General features: G+C 33.9%; 1 protein-coding gene across 1 annotated transcript in view; it reads left to right on the top strand.

Annotated features, from left to right (window-relative positions):
- Window positions 1–22,139, top strand: part of igsf11 (immunoglobulin superfamily member 11) — a 114,283-nt gene that overhangs the window by 80,243 nt on the left and 11,901 nt on the right. The window contains exons 2-3 of the mRNA XM_039660469.2: window positions 10,181–10,344; window positions 21,328–21,535. Coding sequence (XP_039516403.2) covers window positions 10,181–10,344; window positions 21,328–21,535 — 372 coding nt within the window. The remainder of the gene's footprint in view (window positions 1–10,180; window positions 10,345–21,327; window positions 21,536–22,139) is intronic.

The following is a 22,139-nucleotide window of genomic DNA, read 5'->3' as shown; positions in this document are numbered from 1 at the left end:
TAGAGCATTCTAAAATAAGCCAAAATAAGACATCAGGTGACAGCAAAGTCACTTCATCTTTAGGTTTCAGCTCTAAGAACTTGAAAAAAAAATTGGAAAAAAAAATAAAAATAAGCATAATTTACATTTTTGAAGTAAATAAATTCAAAAATACCCCCAAAATAAAATAAAAACACCATAAATGGATAGACAAAACTTTATCGAAGACAGTGATATTACATTTATAATAAATAAAAATTAGTCCTCTGTGCCCACATTTGTCCACAATTACAGGATTAAGGGCTATAAAGTGAATACGGTGATTTCTGAAAGATCATGTGACACTGAAGACTGCATTTCTGTTGTTATCTTCGTTTAATTTAGTTTGTTTTACACTGCAGATCGCTCAACAGGTGTTTGTGTAGGCTGTTAATTGTAAGACTTGCTTTGTGAAGTCTTTATGTTTATTTATGAGAGGGAGTATCGCCATTTCTTTTACACAACGGTCTACGGTTTCACACACTTTCACGTTTCTTCCATCTGCCGATGGTGTCGCCATTTCTCATTTCGCCTGTTTTTGTGCGTACGCCCGGGTCAGAGCTTGCGTGACATTTTCCCATCAAGTTTGCTTTTTATAAACACCAATTATTGTGTAGAGAGTGGCGTTTTTTTTGTCATTGAATTTTGTTTCTTTAGGGAAATAAAATGCTGACTTTGATTCCAATCATTTTTTTTGAGAAGACAGAAAAACTGCGACTAAAGTTGTAAAGGTGTGGAATATGAGGATTTTTAATAGCTCCAGTATTGATTGAACACGCATCAGTAGCCTAACTGTCAGCGAGTCAGACACAGAAAGGCTTTCGGTCCAGCGGGAGATCTCACTCCTCCTGATAGTCCAGGGAAACTTCTCATCAGCGCTGTGAGTGAGAGAGGCTATTTTTATCATCACCACAACAAGCCCTGCCAAGCACCCTGGGATAGCGGCCAAACACCTGAAGAAGAGCCAGGTAACGGCCGCTATACCTGCGGGAGTGAGCTCACATCACACACACGCACACACATCAACGCAGATTACTAGTGTTTAAGCATAGACTTTACATCAAAACAGACACACATGAGTCTATAGATGCGCTACTATCAGGATATAAGAGCTCTCCTGATCTGGAGAGAGTTGATGTTTGACATCATATTTAGCAAATCTGAGACGAGATTGACCAATATAGATTTTTTTTTTAAACTGATACCGATAACATAGATAAATGACGTTTAACGGTGGATCCAATGTTAAATAAGCAATATTGAATTATGAAAAAAATGCTTTAATATCGGGAAAATATCGGTAATACCAATTATCGGTGGGCCTCTAATCTTATCACCGATAAATTTAACGGTGGATTCAATAATCAATATTTAATTATGAAAAATAAAGCTTATTGGTGATACCAATTATTGGTCGGCCTCTAGTATTTTTAGATTATTTACTGTTTAATGGTGGATCCAATATTACAAAATAATATTCGATAAAGGAAAAATGCTTAAATATCGGAAAAATATTCGTAAGACCAATTATCGGTGGACCTCTAATCTTTCGAGTATAAATGACGTTAAACGGTGGATTCAACAAACAATATTTAATTATGAAAAAATGCTTAAATAATGGTGATACCGATTATCGGTCGGCTTCTAATTTTTCGAATATTTATCACAGAAAAATGACGTTTAACGGTGGATCCAATGTTAAACCAATTATCAGTCGACATCTAATTTTTAGATTATTTATAAATAACTACCGTTTAACAGTGGATACCAATTTTACAAAATAATATTTAATTAAGAATAAATGCTTAAATATCTGGAAAATATTCGTAAAACCAATTATTGATGGACCTCTAATCTTTCGAGTATTTATCATAGATAAATGACGTTAAACGGTGGATTCAACAAACAATATTTAATTATGAAAAAATGCTTAAATAATGGTGATACCGATTATCAGTCGGCTTCTAATTTTTCGAATATTTATCACAGATAAATGACGTTTAACGGTGGATCCAATGTTAAACCAATTATCGGTCGACATCTAATTTTTAGATTATTTATAAATAACTACCGTTTAACAGTAGATCCCAATTTTACAAAATAATATTTAATTAAGAATAAATGCTTAAATATCTGGAAAATATTCGTAAAACCAATTATTGATGGACCTCTAATCTTTCGAGTATTTATCATAGATAAATGACGTTAAACGGTGGATTCAACAAACAATATTTAATTATGAAAAAATGCTTAAATAATGGTGATACCGATTATCGGTTGGCTTCTAATTTTTCGAATATTTATCACAGATAAATGACGTTTAACGGTGGATCCAATGTTAAACCAATTATTGGTCGACATCTAATTTTTAGATTATTTATAAATAACTACCGTTTAACAGTAGATCCCAATTTTACAAAATAATATTTAATTAAGAATAAATGCTTAAATATCTGGAAAATATTCGTAAAACCAATTATTGATGGACCTCTAATCTTTCGAGTATTTATCATAGATAAATGACGTTAAACGGTGGATTCAACAAACAATATTTAATTATGAAAAAATGCTTAAATAATGGTGATACCGATTATCGGTTGGCTTCTAATTTTTCGAATATTTATCACAGATAAATGACGTTTAACGGTGGATCCAATGTTAAACCAATTATCGGTCGACATCTAATTTTTAGATTATTTATAAATAATTACCGTTTAACAGTAGATCCCAATTTTACAAAATAATATTTAATTAAGAATAAATGCTTAAATATCTGGAAAATATTCGTAAAACCAATTATTGATGGACCTCTAATCTTTCGAGTATTTATCATAGATAAATGACGCTAAACGGTGGATTCAACAAACAATATTTAATTATGAAAAAAATGCTTAAATAATGGTGATACCGATTATCGGTCGGCTTCTAATTTTTCTAATATTTATCACAGATAAATGACGTTTAACGGTGGATCCAATGTTAAACCAATTATCGGTCGACATCTAATTTTTAGATTATTTATAAATAACTACCGTTTAACAGTAGATCCCAATTTTACAAAATAATATTTAATTAAGAATAAATGCTTAAATATCTGGAAAATATTCGTAAAACCAATTATTGATGGACCTCTAATCTTTCGAGTATTTATCATAGATAAATGACGTTAAACGGTGGATTCAACAAACAATATTTAATTATGAAAAAATGCTTAAATAATGGTGATACCGATTATCGGTTGGCTTCTAATTTTTCGAATATTTATCACAGATAAATGACGTTTAACGGTGGATCCAATGTTAAACCAATTATTGGTCGACATCTAATTTTTAGATTATTTATAAATAACTACCGTTTAACAGTAGATCCCAATTTTACAAAATAATATTTAATTAAGAATAAATGCTTAAATATCTGGAAAATATTCGTAAAACCAATTATTGATGGACCTCTAATCTTTCGAGTATTTATCATAGATAAATGACGTTAAACGGTGGATTCAACAAACAATATTTAATTATGAAAAAATGCTTAAATAATGGTGATACCGATTATCGGTTGGCTTCTAATTTTTCGAATATTTATCACAGATAAATGACGTTTAACGGTGGATCCAATGTTAAACCAATTATCGGTCGACATCTAATTTTTAGATTATTTATAAATAATTACCGTTTAACAGTAGATCCCAATTTTACAAAATAATATTTAATTAAGAATAAATGCTTAAATATCTGGAAAATATTCGTAAAACCAATTATTGATGGACCTCTAATCTTTCGAGTATTTATCATAGATAAATGACGCTAAACGGTGGATTCAACAAACAATATTTAATTATGAAAAAAATGCTTAAATAATGGTGATACCGATTATCGGTCGGCTTCTAATTTTTCTAATATTTATCACAGATAAATGACGTTTAACGGTGGATCCAATGTTAAACCAATTATCGGTCGACATCTAATTTTTAGATTATTTATAAATAACTACCGTTTAACAGTAGATCCCAATTTTACAAAATAATATTTAATTAAGAATAAATGCTTAAATATCTGGAAAATATTCGTAAAACCAATTATTGATGGACCTCTAATCTTTCGAGTATTTATCATAGATAAATGACGTTAAACGGTGGATTCAACAAACAATATTTAATTATGAAAAAATGCTTAAATAATGGTGATACCGATTATCGGTTGGCTTCTAATTTTTCGAATATTTATCACAGATAAATGACGTTTAACGGTGGATCCAATGTTAAACCAATTATTGGTCGACATCTAATTTTTAGATTATTTATAAATAACTACCGTTTAACAGTAGATCCCAATTTTACAAAATAATATTTAATTAAGAATAAATGCTTAAATATCTGGAAAATATTCGTAAAACCAATTATTGATGGACCTCTAATCTTTCGAGTATTTATCATAGATAAATGACGTTAAACGGTGGATTCAACAAACAATATTTAATTATGAAAAAATGCTTAAATAATGGTGATACCGATTATCGGTTGGCTTCTAATTTTTCGAATATTTATCACAGATAAATGACGTTTAACGGTGGATCCAATGTTAAACCAATTATCGGTCGACATCTAATTTTTAGATTATTTATAAATAATTACCGTTTAACAGTAGATCCCAATTTTACAAAATAATATTTAATTAAGAATAAATGCTTAAATATCTGGAAAATATTCGTAAAACCAATTATTGATGGACCTCTAATCTTTCGAGTATTTATCATAGATAAATGACGCTAAACGGTGGATTCAACAAACAATATTTAATTATGAAAAAAATGCTTAAATAATGGTGATACCGATTATCGGTCGGCTTCTAATTTTTCTAATATTTATCACAGATAAATGACGTTTAACGGTGGATCCAATGTTAAACAAACCAATTATCGGTCGACCTCTAATTTTTAGGTTATTTATAAATAACTACCGTTTAACAGTGGATACCAATTTTACAAAATAATATTCGATGAAGGAAAAATGCATAAATATCGGGAAAATATTGGTAATACCAATTATCGGTGGGCCTCTAACCTTTCGAGTATTTATCACAGATAAATGACATTAAAAGGTGGATCCAATGTTAAACAAACCAATTATCGGTCGACATCTAATTTTTAGATTATTTATAAATAGCTACCGTTTAACAGTAGATCCCAATATTACAAAATAATATTTAATTAAGAATAAATGCTTAAATATCGGGAAAATATTGGTAAGACCAATTGCCCGTTGGCCTCAAAATCTTAGATTATTACAGATAAAAGACATGTAACTGTGTATCCAACAAACAATATTTAATCATGAAAAATGCTTAAATATCGGGAACACCAATTATCGGTTGGCTTCTAATTTTTAGATTATTAATTACCGATACATGCCATTTAACAGTGGATCCAGTTTTACACAAATGATACTCATTTAAGCAAAAATGCTTAAATATCGGTAAATTATCAGGAAAAAATTGATTATCGGTCGATCTCTAAGTGAGAAAGCGTTCATCAAGAGGACAGAGTCTGTAATGTCAGTGTGTTAAACAGAGTTGAACTGATCTCAGATCAGCAGGACTGATGAAGCTTTGCCTGTTTTAGCTGACTGGAGGACAGGAGGTGTACGAATAACCGTTGAGTCTGCTTTTGCTGAAGTGGAATTTAGTCCAAACCGTTGATGAGTCTGAGCTGACCTTTCACTTATGACATCATTTCCTGCTTCAGTGACCGATGAATCGTGGCTGCATACATAGGCAACTTTTTTTGGTATCACAGGCTCTAAATGTTGCATACGATGGTGTACGAGACTGGCCAAGTGGAAATATGATAATGCAAAAAAATATTATTCCATTTTATTTGTATTTCATCCGAATACACGTGCGTGTTTTGGGTAATGGATTGATTTTTAATACACAACAAGTCTGTTATGAAAGGGTTTTTTAATTTACAGTGAGACGTTTTGAAAGCTGAGGATTAATGTGAAGTGTGAACGATCTCTCTTTGTGACATAGCCGCTGTTGTGTGTGTGTGTGTGTGTGTGTGTCCTGAGGCGGAGTCACTTTGTTTGTTTGTGAAATATTAATTAGTAGTTTTATTCTGTTCTTCCAGTGGATCCTCAGTTCCTTCCTCTCTCGTTTATTCCCAGATCATGTGACGAACGAGTGCAGGCGTGTGCGTTATGTAAAACTAAATTAATTAGCAATGTAACATTTCTTAATGTCGTAAATAGCAATTATTTGGTGCAGATGAATTAAATGATCATCATTTAGTGGATTATTGGGCTGTAATAATGAATGCAGATGAAAAGCTCTGTGTATCACAGTAATAAATGGCCCGTCAAATCTCACATTATTTATGAAACTAATATAATCACAGGTGGAATACACACATGATGATGAATGATCAAAGCATTTATTCTAATTTTATATCCTATTTATATTTATTCTTATTTTACGTCTCATTTATTCCATTTATATATATATATATATATATATATATTAATGGAATTTACAATAAATGGTTGTATGTTAAAGTTCAGTAATTTAACTTAAATGACAATTAATAGGCAATCTTCCTTGCAATTTAAGTGAAATTACTGAACTTTAATATACAAGCTTGATAAAATGATCATTCTAGAAGAAAATTTAAAATTGCACTTAGAGGCTTTTGCATCTGAACTCTTCATATATATAGTCTTATTTAATATTTTATTTATATTAACTCTTATATTTTATTTATTCTATTTTACATTATACATATATATTCTTATTTTGTTTTATTTATATCGACTCTATTTTGTTTTATTTATGTTTTATGTATTGTTAATTTATATTTTATTTATACTTATTTTGTAATTGTAAATTGTTTATTCTATTTCACATTTTTCTTATTTCATATTTATTTATATCAACTCTTATTTTACATCTTATTTTTTTCTATTTCACATTTATTTAAGTATTGTTTTTTTATATTCTATACATTGTTATAACTCTTATTTCATATCTTAATCTATTTGACATTTTATTTATATTTATTCTTATTTTATGTTATATTGTATTTGAGGTTATATTTTTCAGCAAGTGTGTTTAAAGCGTTACCAAGTGCTTTGTGGTTTGTTCACTGTAACACATTTATGCATTGAAAAAGAGACACGAGATCAGCCACTCTGTGTGTGTGTGTGTGTGTGTGTTTGCCAGGGGCCTTTCAGAGCCCAGAAGAATGAGATGGATAGATGGATCCACCTCTTTACCTCCTTCCTTTCTCTCTAGAGTAAGCTTCTCTTGCATTAATGAACGCAAATGTTGACGTTTGTAGAATGAAGGAGTGGAGCGGCTGTTCTCTCTCAAACCCTTGCCAGTGGCCGAGGTGACTTTCCCAATTAAAGCCGAGCGATGGAGACATAAATACAGAAACACACTAAAAAGGTGTCAGAGCGCTCTTTTCCTCTCGGCGGCCCACCGAGAGATGGATTGGGCTTTTCTCTGGAGAAGTCAGGTAGAAACACACACACACACACTTGGTTTTGTTACTGTGTTGGGACACTGGTGAAAAAATTTGAATATCACGATGGCTATTTATGGAAAATAATGTTTCTGAAGTATGCAGTATGCATATTGTGTGCACTTTGCACATTGCCTGTATGCATTTTCTGTAAAGCCAGTTGAAATGTGCGCATTTTCAGTATGTGCATTTTCTATATGACCAGTTTAAATGTGCACATTTTCAGTATGTGCATTTCATTGTGCACATTTTCAGAATGCACATTTTTGTGCACATTTTCAGTATGCACATTTTCTGTGTGCACATTTTATTGGTGCACATTTTGAGTATGCACATTTTCTGTGTGCACATTTTATTGGTGCACATTTTGAGTATGTACATTTTCTGTGTGCACATTTTATTGGTGCACATTTTGAGTATGCACATTTTATTGGTGCACATTTTCAGTATGTACATTTTCTGTGTGCACATTTTATTGGTGCACATTTTGAGTATGTACATTTTTTGTGCACATTTTGAGTATGCACATTTTCTGCGTGCACATTTTCAGTATGCACATTTTCTGTGTGCACATTTTCATTATGCATATTTTCAGTATGCACATTTTCAGTAAGTGTATTTTGAGTATGCACATTTTCTGTGTGCACATTTTCAGTATGCACATTTTGAGTATGCACATTTTCTGTGTGCACATTTTATTGGTGCACATTTTGAGTATGCACATTTTTTGTGCACATCGTCAGTATGCACATTTTCTGCGTGCACATTTTCTGTGTGCACATTTTCATTATGCATATTTTCAGTATGCACATTTTCTATATGCACATTTTCAGTAAGTGTATTTTCAGTATGCACATTTTCTATATGCACATTTTCAGTAAGTGTATTTTCAGTATGCACATTTTCTATGTGCACATTTTCAGTACGCACATTTTCTGTGTGCACATTTTCTGTGTGCATATTTTCTGTATGCACATTTTCAGTATGCACATTTTTTGTGCACATTTTAAGTAAGCGCATTTTCAGTATGCACATTTTCATTATGCATATTTTCAGTATGCACATTTTCTATATGCACGAAATCGATACCCAGATGACATACTACTGTATGTTTGCCAACATATGCAGTTTACAACTGATTACTATGTGAGATACCGTATCCCACAGTGCAATGCACTTGATGTGTGACCTTCCATTTCCATTGTGACAAATAAACTAAGCTATATCAGCTACAATTTAAAAATCAGTTTTTGACTCAGACTACGAAAATACAGTGAATGCTTTTTTGCACTTAATTTAACACTTTTTTTTTTTTTTTTTTTGCAGTTATAATTTTTATTCCAAAGGTGATAATTTAACTCTCACTGAATTAAACATCTATATAGCGCCTATTTTCTTTCGACTACATTTAACATTAAAAAAAGCATGCAACTGTTTGCAGTTTGCAAAGCTGTGGGCGTTTCAATGATTACCATGGAATAGTGATTTTTCGGTGTATACTGTGCAGTTTGTAGTACACTAGTACACAGTCGACTTCATCTATTGTGCAGCTGGTGAGGCTCTGTCTTCTTCCCACGTGATTGGCCGGATGATAATCATGTGATATTGTGTTAACGAGGCTTGGGAAACATGAGCCTGTTCCTCTCCCCTCAATTAGAGGCATTGTGCTGTTCGTTCAGATGCTAATCCGACATGAGGATGTTCTTTTTAAAACAAACAATATCTCCATAAATAGCATTAAATACACACCAGGTAAAATCATCTTTTTATAGATGATATATTTTGATTGCAGGTCATAATGAGCACGAGTTCACATAACACCCACAGACCTCGAGGATGTAACCCAGTTTAAGACGTTTAATGTGCTTAGCTCATGCAAACGTAAGCCATGGTTGTGTATCATTTGATTGTGTTTGACCTAATCACGCCATCAAAACAGGATGTGACTTCTTTTTTTTTTTTTACCCATCTGGCATTTACACGCTGATTCAATGTCATAAATCAAGGTTGAATCACTGTTTTTGGATTTTTGTGAATTGAAAAGGTTGCATTATTCCTATTTTGTATGCATTTCATATCTATAAATCTTAAAGAGACAATATAAAGTCTTGATGTTGTTTTTGTGCTCTACTAGGACATGTTGATTATTCTCCTCATATTCTCCATTGTTGCGGCTCCTCTCTTCCCAGTCTGTCAGTAACGCTCTGTTTACTTCCTGTCTCTATGAAGCCCCGCCTTCTGAAAAGCTCACTGTGCTCTGATTGGTCAATGTAAATGTAAATTGGTAAATCTCCCGCTCTTATCATAACCGCCAGTTTAACACACTACTAACTAACTCAACCAGGCCCCGCCCCTTTATTCTGCGCATTAATTATTATAATGAGGAATATTGTGATGTGTTCGTTCCCTTTCAGGAGTTCAGATTCATTATTTCAAACTCTGCATTTAAAAAAAAAACTATTATGGAGTATTTTTAACACAAAGTCTTGAAATGCATCATCTGAACAATGTTTTGAGGTGTGGTAAGTGTAGTATAAGCGGAATAATTGCATAGAGAATAACTTTTTTCATGCAACTGCAGAGTGTGTCTTGTGTCTGCTGTGTGTTACAGTATTCTGACTGGTGGTGTGTGTTCCTCCTGCAGTGTGTGTGCGTGCGCTGGAAGTGACGGTGAGCCAGAGCAGTGTTCAGGTGGCCAGAGGTCAAGCCGCCGTCCTGCCCTGCACCTTCTCCACGAGCGCTGCGCTCAATAACCTCTACATCATATGGATGGTCACGCCACTGGCCAACGCCAACCAGCCAGAGCAGGTGACGAAGCACGACACACACACACACACACACTGATCTGACATGTCAAACATTATTAAGAAGAGTGCTTGATCATATCCATGAGGATTAACCCTCACAAAGTGCGCACAACTTTAACCTTCAAACGTCACATTGTATTAAAAACTTCTTAGCATTAGTAATACATTTATTTAATAGAGTGCTTTTAAATGTAGCGCTTTACAGGCAAACATAACAACGGAGAAAACTACACACTTTAAATACGAAATTAACAAATAAAATGAGTAATCAAGTAAAAGAAAACAAAAATTAAATGTTTTGAGAAGAGATTTAAAAGTCACTAATTTACTAACTAGATTAAACAGCATTTTGTTACAAAGTCTATACATATTCATTTTTTAACTTAACGTCAATATTATTCTGGTTTTATACATTTTACTTGCATAAACCGAAAGATCAATTTTGTGTGTGATAAGTTATATATCAGAAAGAGGCTAAATATATTAAATATACAAAAGTATTTTTGAGACTAATCTACTGTAACTTTATAGATGTATAGTAAAAAAGTCATAAACTTTGTGAAAACCACATAACGATCTAGAACGCACGTTTTTTTTTAAATGGTTTTATTTATTTTTTAAATAATTTTAAAAACCTGAATAAATGTTTATTTTGATATTCTGACATTTTTCTCCTCGTCATTAATTTGATATTTTTGTTAGATTTATGCTTTAAAAAAACTATTGAGTAAGAAATGATAATTATAATAAGTTATCATATTATAATATCATATTTTTATGATATGATATTATATCATATTTTTTATCATATGCTAATCGCTTATCGGGTAAATCTATGTTTTTACTGGGAAACTGCACAAATATGTATATTTTTTTCCATTGTTTACATTTTTCGGGTCAAAATGGCCTGAATCCATTGGGAGGGTTAATTGGACAATGAAAAGTGAGCTATGATATTATTATTGATTAGGAATATTTCTTGCCAGCAAAATAATGTTTTTAGCACATTCGCTTGCTTGAATGCAAGTTAATAGGAATCTCCCCATCATGCACCTGTTCTCATGTCAATGCAACTGATGCTACACAACCAGACCGCTCGAATTATAATCAATAAACATGTTTTAAATATACACCCCTTCATTGATTTGATTAGTTTTGTTGCTTGAGGTGCTGATTGAGCGTCTCACAGTTCATGGTTTCCACATTTATTACATTATTTCCCCTCTCAAGTCTCTCTTTGAAGACAGCATGTGACTGTGGGCTTCCTGTGGAGACTTTGCACTTCCCTGTGTTCATTAGCGGACTGAAGAAGCTGAAATCAGGAGTGTGTTGCGGATTCATTAACTTAAAGCATGACCGTCATCTGACTTTGTGTACGGATGCGGTTCATCACCCTGTAAACACAGCAGCCCTTCACAAACATTGCCATGTTTACTACAGGAGGATTTATTCAGACACGCCAAGTCAACAAATAAAAACTGCCAGCCAGGGTCACGGCACCAGAAATCTAGATTTATTTTCGCCAGGGCATTATTATGATGACAGGGTTCATAGAAGTTGTTAAAGTGCTTGAATTTGACTTTTTGTCTTGAAAAACTTTTGAAAACAGACATATTTCTGGCAATATTAGAAAATAATGTTTAATTTGATTGATAAAACAATCTTTTCACACTCATCTGATATTGATGTAGAGCTATTTAGCATGCTTATGAGCGTGATATTGCTCAGAATTGTGAGAAATAAAGTCGCAGTTGTCAAATATAAAGTCGCAATTGCGTGTTATGAAGTCAGAATTGCGAGATATAAAGTCAGAATTGTGATATAAAGTCAGAATTGTGTGATATAAAGTCAGAATTGCGAGATATAAAGTCAGAATTGTGATATAAAGTCAGAATTGTGTGATATAAAGTCAGAATTGCGAGATATAAAGTCTTGAGTTTTAATTGCGAGTTATACTTTTCTCAGAATTGTGAGATATAAAGTCAGAATTGCGAGTTATAAAGTCAGAATTACGAGATATAAAGTCAGAATTGCGAGACATGAAGTCAGAATTGCGAGATATAAAGTCAGAATTGCGAGATATAAAGTCGGAATTGCGAGATAGAAAGTCAGAATTGCGAGATATAAAGTCAGAATTGTGTGATATAAAGTCGGAATTGCGAGATATAAAGTCAGAATTGCGAGAAATAAAGTCAGAATTGCGAGATATAAAGACAGAATTGTGTGATATAAAGTCGGAATTGCGAGATATAAAGTCGGAATTGCGAGATATAAAGTCGGAATTGCGAGATATAAAGTCGGAATTGTGTGATATAAAGTCGGAATTGTGTGATATAAAGTCGGAATTGCGAGATATAAAGTCGGAATTGCGAGATATAAAGTCGGAATTGTGTGATATAAAGTCGGAATTGCGAGATATAAAGTCAGAATTGTGTGATATAAAGTCGGAATTGCGAGATATAAAGTCAGAATTGCGTGACATAAAGTCAGAATTGCGAGATATAAAGTCAGAATTGCGAGAAATAAAGTCAGAATTGCGAGATATAAAGACAGAATTGCGAGAAATAAAGTCAGAATTGCGTGATATAAAGTCGGAATTGCGAGATATAAAGTCGGAATTGCGTGATATAAAGTCAGAATTGCGAGATATAAAGACAGAATTGCGAGAAATAAAGTCAGAATTGTGTGATATAAAGTCGGAATTGCGAGATATAAAGTCAGAATTGCGTGATATAAAGTCAGAATTGCGAGATATAAAGTCAGAATTGCAAGAAATAAAGTCAGAATTGTGTGATATAAAGTCGGAATTGCGAGATATAAAGTCAGAATTGTGTGATATAAAGTCGGAATTGCGAGATATAAAGTCAGAATTGCGTGATATAAAGTCAGAATTGCGAGATATAAAGTCAGAATTGCGTGATATAAAGTCAGAATTGCGAGATATTAAGTCAGAATTGAGAGATATAAAGTCAGAATTGCGAGATATAAAGACAGAATTGTGTGATATAAAGTCAGAATTGCGAGATATAAAGTCAGAATTGTGTGATATAAAGTCGGAATTGCGAGATATAAAGTCAGAATTGCGAGATATAAAGTCAGAATTGCGAGAAATAAAGTCAGAATTGCGAGATATAAAGACAGAATTGCGAGATATAAAGACAGAATTGCGAGAAATAAAGTCAGAATTGCGAGATATAAAGTCAGAATTGCGAGATATAAAGTCAGAATTGTGTGATATAAAGTCAGAATTGCGAGATATAAAGTCAGAATTGCGAGAAATAAAGTCAGAATTGCGAGATATAAAGACAGAATTGCGAGATATAAAGTCGGAATTGTGTGATATAAAGTCGGAATTGCGAGATATAAAGTCGGAATTGTGTGATATAAAGTCGGAATTGCGAGATATAAAGTCGGAATTGCGTGATATAAAGTCAGAATTGCGAGATATAAAGTCAGAATTGCGTGATATAAAGTCAGAATTGCGAGCTATTAAGTCAGAATTGCGAGATATAAAGTCAGAATTGCGAGATATAAAGACAGAATTGTGTGATATAAAGTCGGAATTGTGTGATATAAAGTCGGAATTGCGAGATATAAAGTCGGAATTGCGAGATATAAAGTCGGAATTGCGAGATATAAAGTCAGAATTGTGTGATATAAAGTCGGAATTGCGAGATATAAAGTCAGAATTGCGTGACATAAAGTCAGAATTGCGAGATATAAAGTCAGAATTGCGAGAAATAAAGTCAGAATTGCGAGATATAAAGACAGAATTGCGAGAAATAAAGTCAGAATTGCGTGATATAAAGTCGGAATTGCGAGATATAAAGTCGGAATTGCGTGATATAAAGTCAGAATTGCGAGATATAAAGACAGAATTGCGAGAAATAAAGTCAGAATTGTGTGATATAAAGTCGGAATTGCGAGATATAAAGTCAGAATTGCGTGATATAAAGTCAGAATTGCGAGATATTAAGTCAGAATTGAGAGATATAAAGTCAGAATTGCGAGATATAAAGACAGAATTGTGTGATATAAAGTCAGAATTGCGAGATATAAAGTCAGAATTGTGTGATATAAAGTCGGAATTGCGAGATATAAAGTCAGAATTGCGAGATATAAAGTCAGAATTGCGAGAAATAAAGTCAGAATTGCGAGATATAAAGACAGAATTGCGAGATATAAAGACAGAATTGCGAGAAATAAAAGTCAGAATTGCGAGATATAAAGTCAGAATTGCGAGATATAAAGTCAGAATTGTGTGATATAAAGTCAGAATTGCGAGATATAAAGTCAGAATTGCGAGAAATAAAGTCAGAATTGCGAGATATAAAGACAGAATTGCGAGATATAAAGTCGGAATTGTGTGATATAAAGTCGGAATTGCGAGATATAAAGTCAGAATTGCGTGATATAAAGTCAGAATTGCGAGATATAAAGTCAGAATTGCGAGATATAAAGTCAGAATTGCGAGAAATAAAGTCAGAATTGCGAGATATAAAGTCAGAATTGCGAGATATAAAGTCAGAATTGTGTGATATAAAGACAGAATTGCGAGATATAAAGTCGGAATTGTGTGATATAAAGTCGGAATTGTGAGATATAAAGTCGGAATTGTGTGATATAAAGTCGGAATTGCGAGATATAAAGTCAGAATTGCGTGATATAAAGTCAGAATTGCGAGATATAAAGTCAGAATTGCGTGATATAAAGTCAGAATTGCGAGCTATTAAGTCAGAATTGCGAGATATAAAGTCAGAATTGCGAGATATAAAGACAGAATTGTGTGATATAAAGTCGGAATTGCGAGATATAAAGTCAGAATTGTGTGATATAAAGTCGGAATTGCGAGATATAAAGTCAGAATTGCGTGATATAAAGTCAGAATTGCGAGATATAAAGTCAGAATTGCGAGAAATAAAGTCAGAATTGCGAGATATAAAGTCAGAATTGCGTGATATAAAGTCAGAATTGCGAGATATAAAGTCAGAATTGCGAGAAATAAAGTCAGAATTCCGAGATATAAAGTCAGAATTGCGAGAAATAAAGTCAGAACTGCGAGATATAAAGTCAGAATTGCGAGATATAAAGTCAGAATTGCGAGAAATAAAGTCAGAATTGCGAGATATAAAGTCAGAATTGCGAGATATAAAGACAGAATTGCGAGAAATAAAGTCAGAATTGCGAGATATAAAGTCAGAATTGCGAGAAATAAAGTCAGAATTGCGAGATATAAAGTCAGAATTGCGAGATATAAAGTCAGAATTGCGAGATATAAAGTCAGAATTGCGAGAAATAAAGTCAGAATTGCGAGATATAAAGTCAGAATTGCGAGATATAAAGTCAGAACTGCGACATATAAAGTCAGAATTGCGAGAAATAAAGTCTCGAGTTTTAATTGCGAGTTATACTTTTCTCCGAATTGTTAGATATAAACTCGCAATTGCGACTTATCAGGCCAATTCTAAGAAAAAAAGACTACTTTTTTCCCCGCCGAATAGTTTATTTCTCACAACTTTGACTTTATAACACGCAATTGCGACTTTATATCTCGCAATTCTTACTTTATATCTCGCAATTCTGACTTTATAACACGCAATTGCGAGAAATCAGAATTGTGAGATAAAAACTCGCAAATACCTTTTTTATTTTTCATTCTGTGGTGAAAAACAAGCTTCCATATATTGTGGTCCTTGAAAACCAAAAAAGTAAAAGCTTAATTTTACAGTATCTGTACGAACCCTGTATAATAATAGTTTGTTTATGTCTTCTGCACTAGAACATAATCACACTAACGAGACGAACTGCACACTGTTGTTCATAGCTAATTAGAGAAGTGCTGAAACGCTGTTTCGTGCATCACGTGTGTGTGTGTTTGCAACTGTAGCTGATTTTACACTTGAGAGGTCAAGAATCCACACCTCAGGTGCCGCTACTAAACTGTGCTAAGATCTGATTGGATGAGCCACATCTGATGTAATCACACCTGTGTAGTGAAGTGTGCAGTAATACTCAGGTGTAACACACACTTGGGTTCGTTTGAGATGCGTTGAAGTTCACTTTCCTCCCTGTCATCTTTACTGGACCGTCCAAACTCCAGCATCTGCACAATGGCCTGTGGGTAAAGCGGCACATGTAACAGCACACACGTGTGTGTGTGTGTGTGTGTGTGGGCTTCAAACGCAGAGCGCAGGTTTATCGCCTCTATCCTTTGATTCCGTCTGATTTATTTTCATGAATGACTGCAGGCCAAACCTCATTCACCTGCTTCCCACACACACACTTACCTATTTACAACTGTGTGAAGATAACCTGAGCGCACACACACTTACCTGCCTGTAACTCTGTATGTGACCTACACACACACACACACCTGCCCCCAACTGTTTTAACCTAACACGCACAACAAACGATCTTCTGCACTAATTAACCCAGAGCTGCACAGGCCAGAACACAGCAGCTGCTCGTTACACAAGCACAAAACACACACACACACAGATGCAAACACATGTATGCATACACATACACCACATGTGCATTTATTTGTATACTGTGCAAAGAATGCAATATTTCTGTACGCATGCAATACCTGGATGACTAACACACACGCTAAAATGTGCAGAGAACACACTGCAATACTGTATCCCACAATGCATTGCACTCAACATGACCAGCGTGAAGAAGGGAAAGTGTGTTAATGGATACCTTTCGACTTCCTTTCATTTCATGCAAAATGAATAAATATCCATAATCAAGGTCATGTGATTTGTTTAGCATCAATGGAAGTGCACAAAGACTGTGTCAGACTTCAAGATGTTCATTTCCAGGCTGAAAAATTGGTTAAAAATAAACCAAAACTGTACTCATTTTTAACTACATTTAATTATTAGAGTTGTATATGATATGTATGTATGCTTATTATTATTTTTATTATTTTTTTTATTATTATTTATTTTATTTATTTTTTTGAAGTAGCTAATCATGTAAATTGTATTGTGTATAAAAGCCCTTCCAGGGACAGGAGTTGAAAATTAGCTATAGCTATAAACTTTATATGCAACACTTCAGTGACATGCTTGATCTTGACACTATGTTTGTTTGCATTGTCCCTGTCAAATAAAAAATAAATAAAAAATCATTTGCTAGTTGCACATGTATGGCGGTTGTATCCCAGCATGCTCAGTGCTTCATAGGGATTTATGCTGACGTGTCTTTAGCATATGTCGACCTTCTGACCTGATTCTGATCAGATCACACTCTCCCCACGTCTGTAATCTTCTGTGTTCAGCGGCAGATTAGGACATACAGCAGATGTGTGTGTGTGTGTGTACAAGTTCAGCGTTTCATTTGCAAGTTTATGCATTTATTCGTAGTAATCATACAGTGGTGTGAATAATTTTGGACACCCATGCTAAAGTTGCCTAAAAAGAGGAATAAAAAATCATCTTTTGGATATTGATCTTAATGCCTTAATTAGAAAAATGAGGAAAACTCCAACCTTTAAGGACACAAATTTTCTTTGTGAATGAATAATGCATCATAAATAAATAAATGTTTTTCCTTAAAATACAGGGTGCATAAGTCAGGACACCCCTATGTTAAATTCCCATAGAGTCAGGCAGATTTTTATTTTTAAAAGCCAGTTATTTCATGGATCCAGGATAATATGCATCCTGATAAAGTTCCCTATTAAAATATCCCCACATCATCACACACCTTCACCACACCTAGAGATTGGCATGGTTTTACTTCAGTTAGCCTAATAGCTGGTTTGATTTGCATTGAAAGATGATCTTATGGAAAGTACCCTAGGTGTGGTGGAAGGTGTGTGATGATGTGGGGATATTTTAATAGGGAACTTTATCAGGATGCATATTATCCTGGATCCATGAAATAACTGGCTTTTAAAAATAAAAATCTGCCTGACTCTATGGGGATTTAACATAGGGGTGCTCTGACTTATGCACCCTGTATTTTAAGGAAAAACATTTATTTATTTATGATACATTATTCATTCACAAAGAAAATTGGTGTCCTTAAAGGTTGGAGTTTTCCTCATTTTTCTAATTAAGGCATTAAGATCAACATTCAAAAGATTATTTTTTATTCCTCTTTTTAGGCAACTTTAGCATGGGTGTCCAAACTTATTCACTAAATATATTTCATGTCAGAATATTATTTTATTCCATCACATTTATGTGCGACAAACTCATGTTACGACGTGACTGTATACGTTATAGAGGCTCCAATGTGACGGCTGAATGTAGGGCGGGGCATATGATGCGTTATGGGGTGGGGCTTAATGATGTGGCTGGAGCCAAGTCCATTCTTAACGCTGATGACCATCTGTACTGATGACCTCCTTTCCTCTTCAGTGTGTGGAAATCTGCTTAGTTTCCTCTCTCTCTCTATCTCTCTCTCTCTCTCTCTCTCTCTGTGTGTGTGTGTGTGTGTGTGTTTCCGTCTCTCTCCTGTTATTTTGTCCTTGTTAGAATTATTGATAACACTTTACAATAAGGTTCATTAGTTAATGTATCTAACAATGAGCAATACATGTTACAGTTTTTATTCATCTTTGATAATATTAGTTCTATTAACATATGAAGAGTTTGGTTCCAAAACGCGATAAACGCCATTTAAAAAAAAAAATGAGTTACTGCAAAAATCTGACTTTTCAATACCGACCAGATACAAAACAATGTTTAATTTTACGTAAAATGGGATATCCGCTGTGTTATTATGTACTGTTTTCTCCCTTTCTTTCCAAACCGCGACAAACGCCAGTCTCCCTTTTCTGCAAAATGCCACATATCCGCTAAACCAATCACAACGCACCATTCCACGCAATGTAAACAGTAACGGCAGCGCTTTAACTAACCCGGCTTCCTAGGTTTTCTCTATTTTGTCCTTTCGATCAACAAACAAACAAAAAAATGAATAATTTTGACAGCATTGGTGAACCTGCGGAGGGTAAGGCATCCTGCACGAATAAACGTGACATCGAAATCGAATCATTTACGTGAGGAAGAAGATGGACTCGGGAGGAGGAAATGCCGGCTGTTGCTTGTTCTCACACGACAGCATCAAACTTCTGTCACGCTGACACACTGACCCCCAGAGGATCTTTTGGAAAACGTTCAGTTGTTTTATTCAAAGTCAACGAAAACCGAGCAGGACCGAGCCAGTTTACAGCTGATCGCCGTCAAAAAAGTTCAGCGGCGACGTCCCAAGGGTTGACAACAGCGATATCGTTAGATCATGCTTAATAAATCATAATTCATGATGATGTGCTCGTCTTAGTTAATGTTTTGTTCATCCATGAAGTCAGTTCAAACGTTGAACTGTTAAAAAAAACGTTGTTAGTTCCTGATGATATTAATATGAATTATTTATCCATGAATTCATGATAATTCATGACATGAACCCTTAAAGTGTTACCGAATATTGTTATATTAAAGCAATGGATTTATAGTATGCACAAGAAATTCAATGTGTATAAAATTTTATTTTGATTAATTGCATTTTGAAAAAAAAAAATAATAATTATTGGATTTATTGCATTTTGGGGGAAAAAAACGATCTTTTTTTATAATAAATCTTTGGAAATCAAAACCTGGATTTCATTTTTTTATTGTTATTATAACCTACAAATGCTATGTGAAAATTTGAAACCGAAAATAGTGGTTTTCATCTTCCCATTTTCTTGCTAAAGAAAACGCAGTTTTACTCAAATTCATCAAAATGGATTTATAGCGTTTTGGAACCAAACTCTTCATAATATTGAAGTAACGAGAATATTTTGAATGTTTTTAGTTGAGTCTGATAATAACCCTGCTATTAAACAGCACTAACGCCTCATCCATGATGTGCACTACTGAGACACTGAGATGAAGACTTAGACGACTGATAACATGCATTACAGCAACACTCATTTTGCTTTCTCTGTCATGTATACCTATACATCACTCCCATCTTTTCCTATTACACAGCTCATATCTCTCTCACACACACACACACACACACACACACACACACAGGCTGCGGGCCTTGTCTTGATTCATCTCAGCTGAAGCGCTGCCTGTTCATTTGTGTATAAGAAGCGCAGAGTCCATGAGAGCATCATTTACTGGTGCTGAAAACACTGTCAACTCTCTCTCAGTGTGTGTGTGTGTGTGTGTGTGTGTGTGTGTTACAGGGGCCTCTCTGTCCTTCAGCCTCTCGAAGGCCTCGAAACTCCCATGATCACACACACACACACACACACACACACACTGAGTGAAGCAGGTTCCTTTTAATGTTGCGGATCACAGAAGCTTCTAACAAAGATCAAAGTCCTTTAAAAATGCTTTATAGTGTGTGTGTGTGTGTGTGTGTGTTGAATAATCTACGAACTGCTCTACAGTGCCCGAGCTGTTCTCATAATGCTGCATATCTACATTGTTCAATAATTAATATTTTACAAAATAAAATGCATCCTCAGTATCGTGATTAATCCCCATCGTGATTAATCGCATCCAAAATAAAAGTTTGTGTTTACATAATATATGTGTGTAGAGTGTGCATAATTAATTTGTATATATTTAAGAAAAATGTGTTATTAATATATCAAATATTTATATTTATATATAATATTAATTGTAAATAAATATATACATGCACATATTGCTTAAATATATACATGCATGTGTGGGTATTTATATATACAAATTAATTGTACACACTACACACACATATATTATGTAAACACAAACTTTTATTTTGGATGCGATTAATCGCGATAATCCTCAGTCATAATTATATCAATCATATGTACACCTGTCAGCACTCGCTTTTTAACAACAGACTGAAATGCTTTCTTAATTTCATGTTTCTGGATTTATTGAGAATGATTCATCTGATCACATTATTCTGAAGAATTTTATAAGTGAAAACTTATCTGAACTTGCAGTTATTAATATAATGTTATGTGTGTGTTTGTTGACAGGTGATCATCTATCAGGGAGGACAGGTCTTCAGTTTAGCCAATCACATGAACGGGCGTGTGGGTTTCGTGGCCACTATGCCCAGCACAAGTGCCTCAATCTTCATCAATAACACACAGCTGTCTGACACCGGGACGTACCAGTGCCTGGTCAATAACCTCCCGGACCGCGGGGGGCGCAATATCGGGGTCATCGGCCTCACTGTGCTGGGTGAGTCTCGGCAAGCACGGGGTACTGGTTCATTGTAGGGATGATGTACGGTATATCGGCCACCATATTGGTATCACCTGATAAATGTTCATTTTTAATGTTATCGGTATCGCCCGATAAATGTTCATTTTTAATGTTATCGGTATCGCCCGATAAATGTTCATTTTTAATGTTATCGGTATCGCCCGATAAATGTTCATTTTTAATGTTATCGGTATCGCCCGATAAATGTTCATTTTTAATGTTATCGGTTTCGCCCGATAAATCATCACTTTTAATTTTATCGGTATTGGCCGATAAATGTTCATTTCATTGTTAATGTTATCGGTATCGGCTGATAAATCATAATGTTTAATGTTATCAGTATCGAACGATAAATGTTCATTTTTAATGTTATCGGTATCGCCCGATAAATGTTCATTTTTAATGTTATCGGTATCGCCCGATAAATGTTCATTTTTAATGTTATCAATGACGCACGATAAATGTTCATTTTTAATGTTATTGGTATCGGCCGATAAATCGTTATCGGTATCAAACGATAAATGCTAATTTTTAATGTTATCGGCATGGCCCAAAAATGTTAATTTTTAATGTTATCGGT

Source organism: Pimephales promelas, chromosome 16, assembly GCF_988280905.1.
Source record: "Pimephales promelas chromosome 16, fPimPro1.hap1.1, whole genome shotgun sequence".
NCBI lineage: Eukaryota > Metazoa > Chordata > Actinopteri > Cypriniformes > Leuciscidae > Pimephales > Pimephales promelas.
Note: the sequence above shows the minus strand (reverse complement) of the source record. Positions and strands in the feature narration are given on the sequence as shown.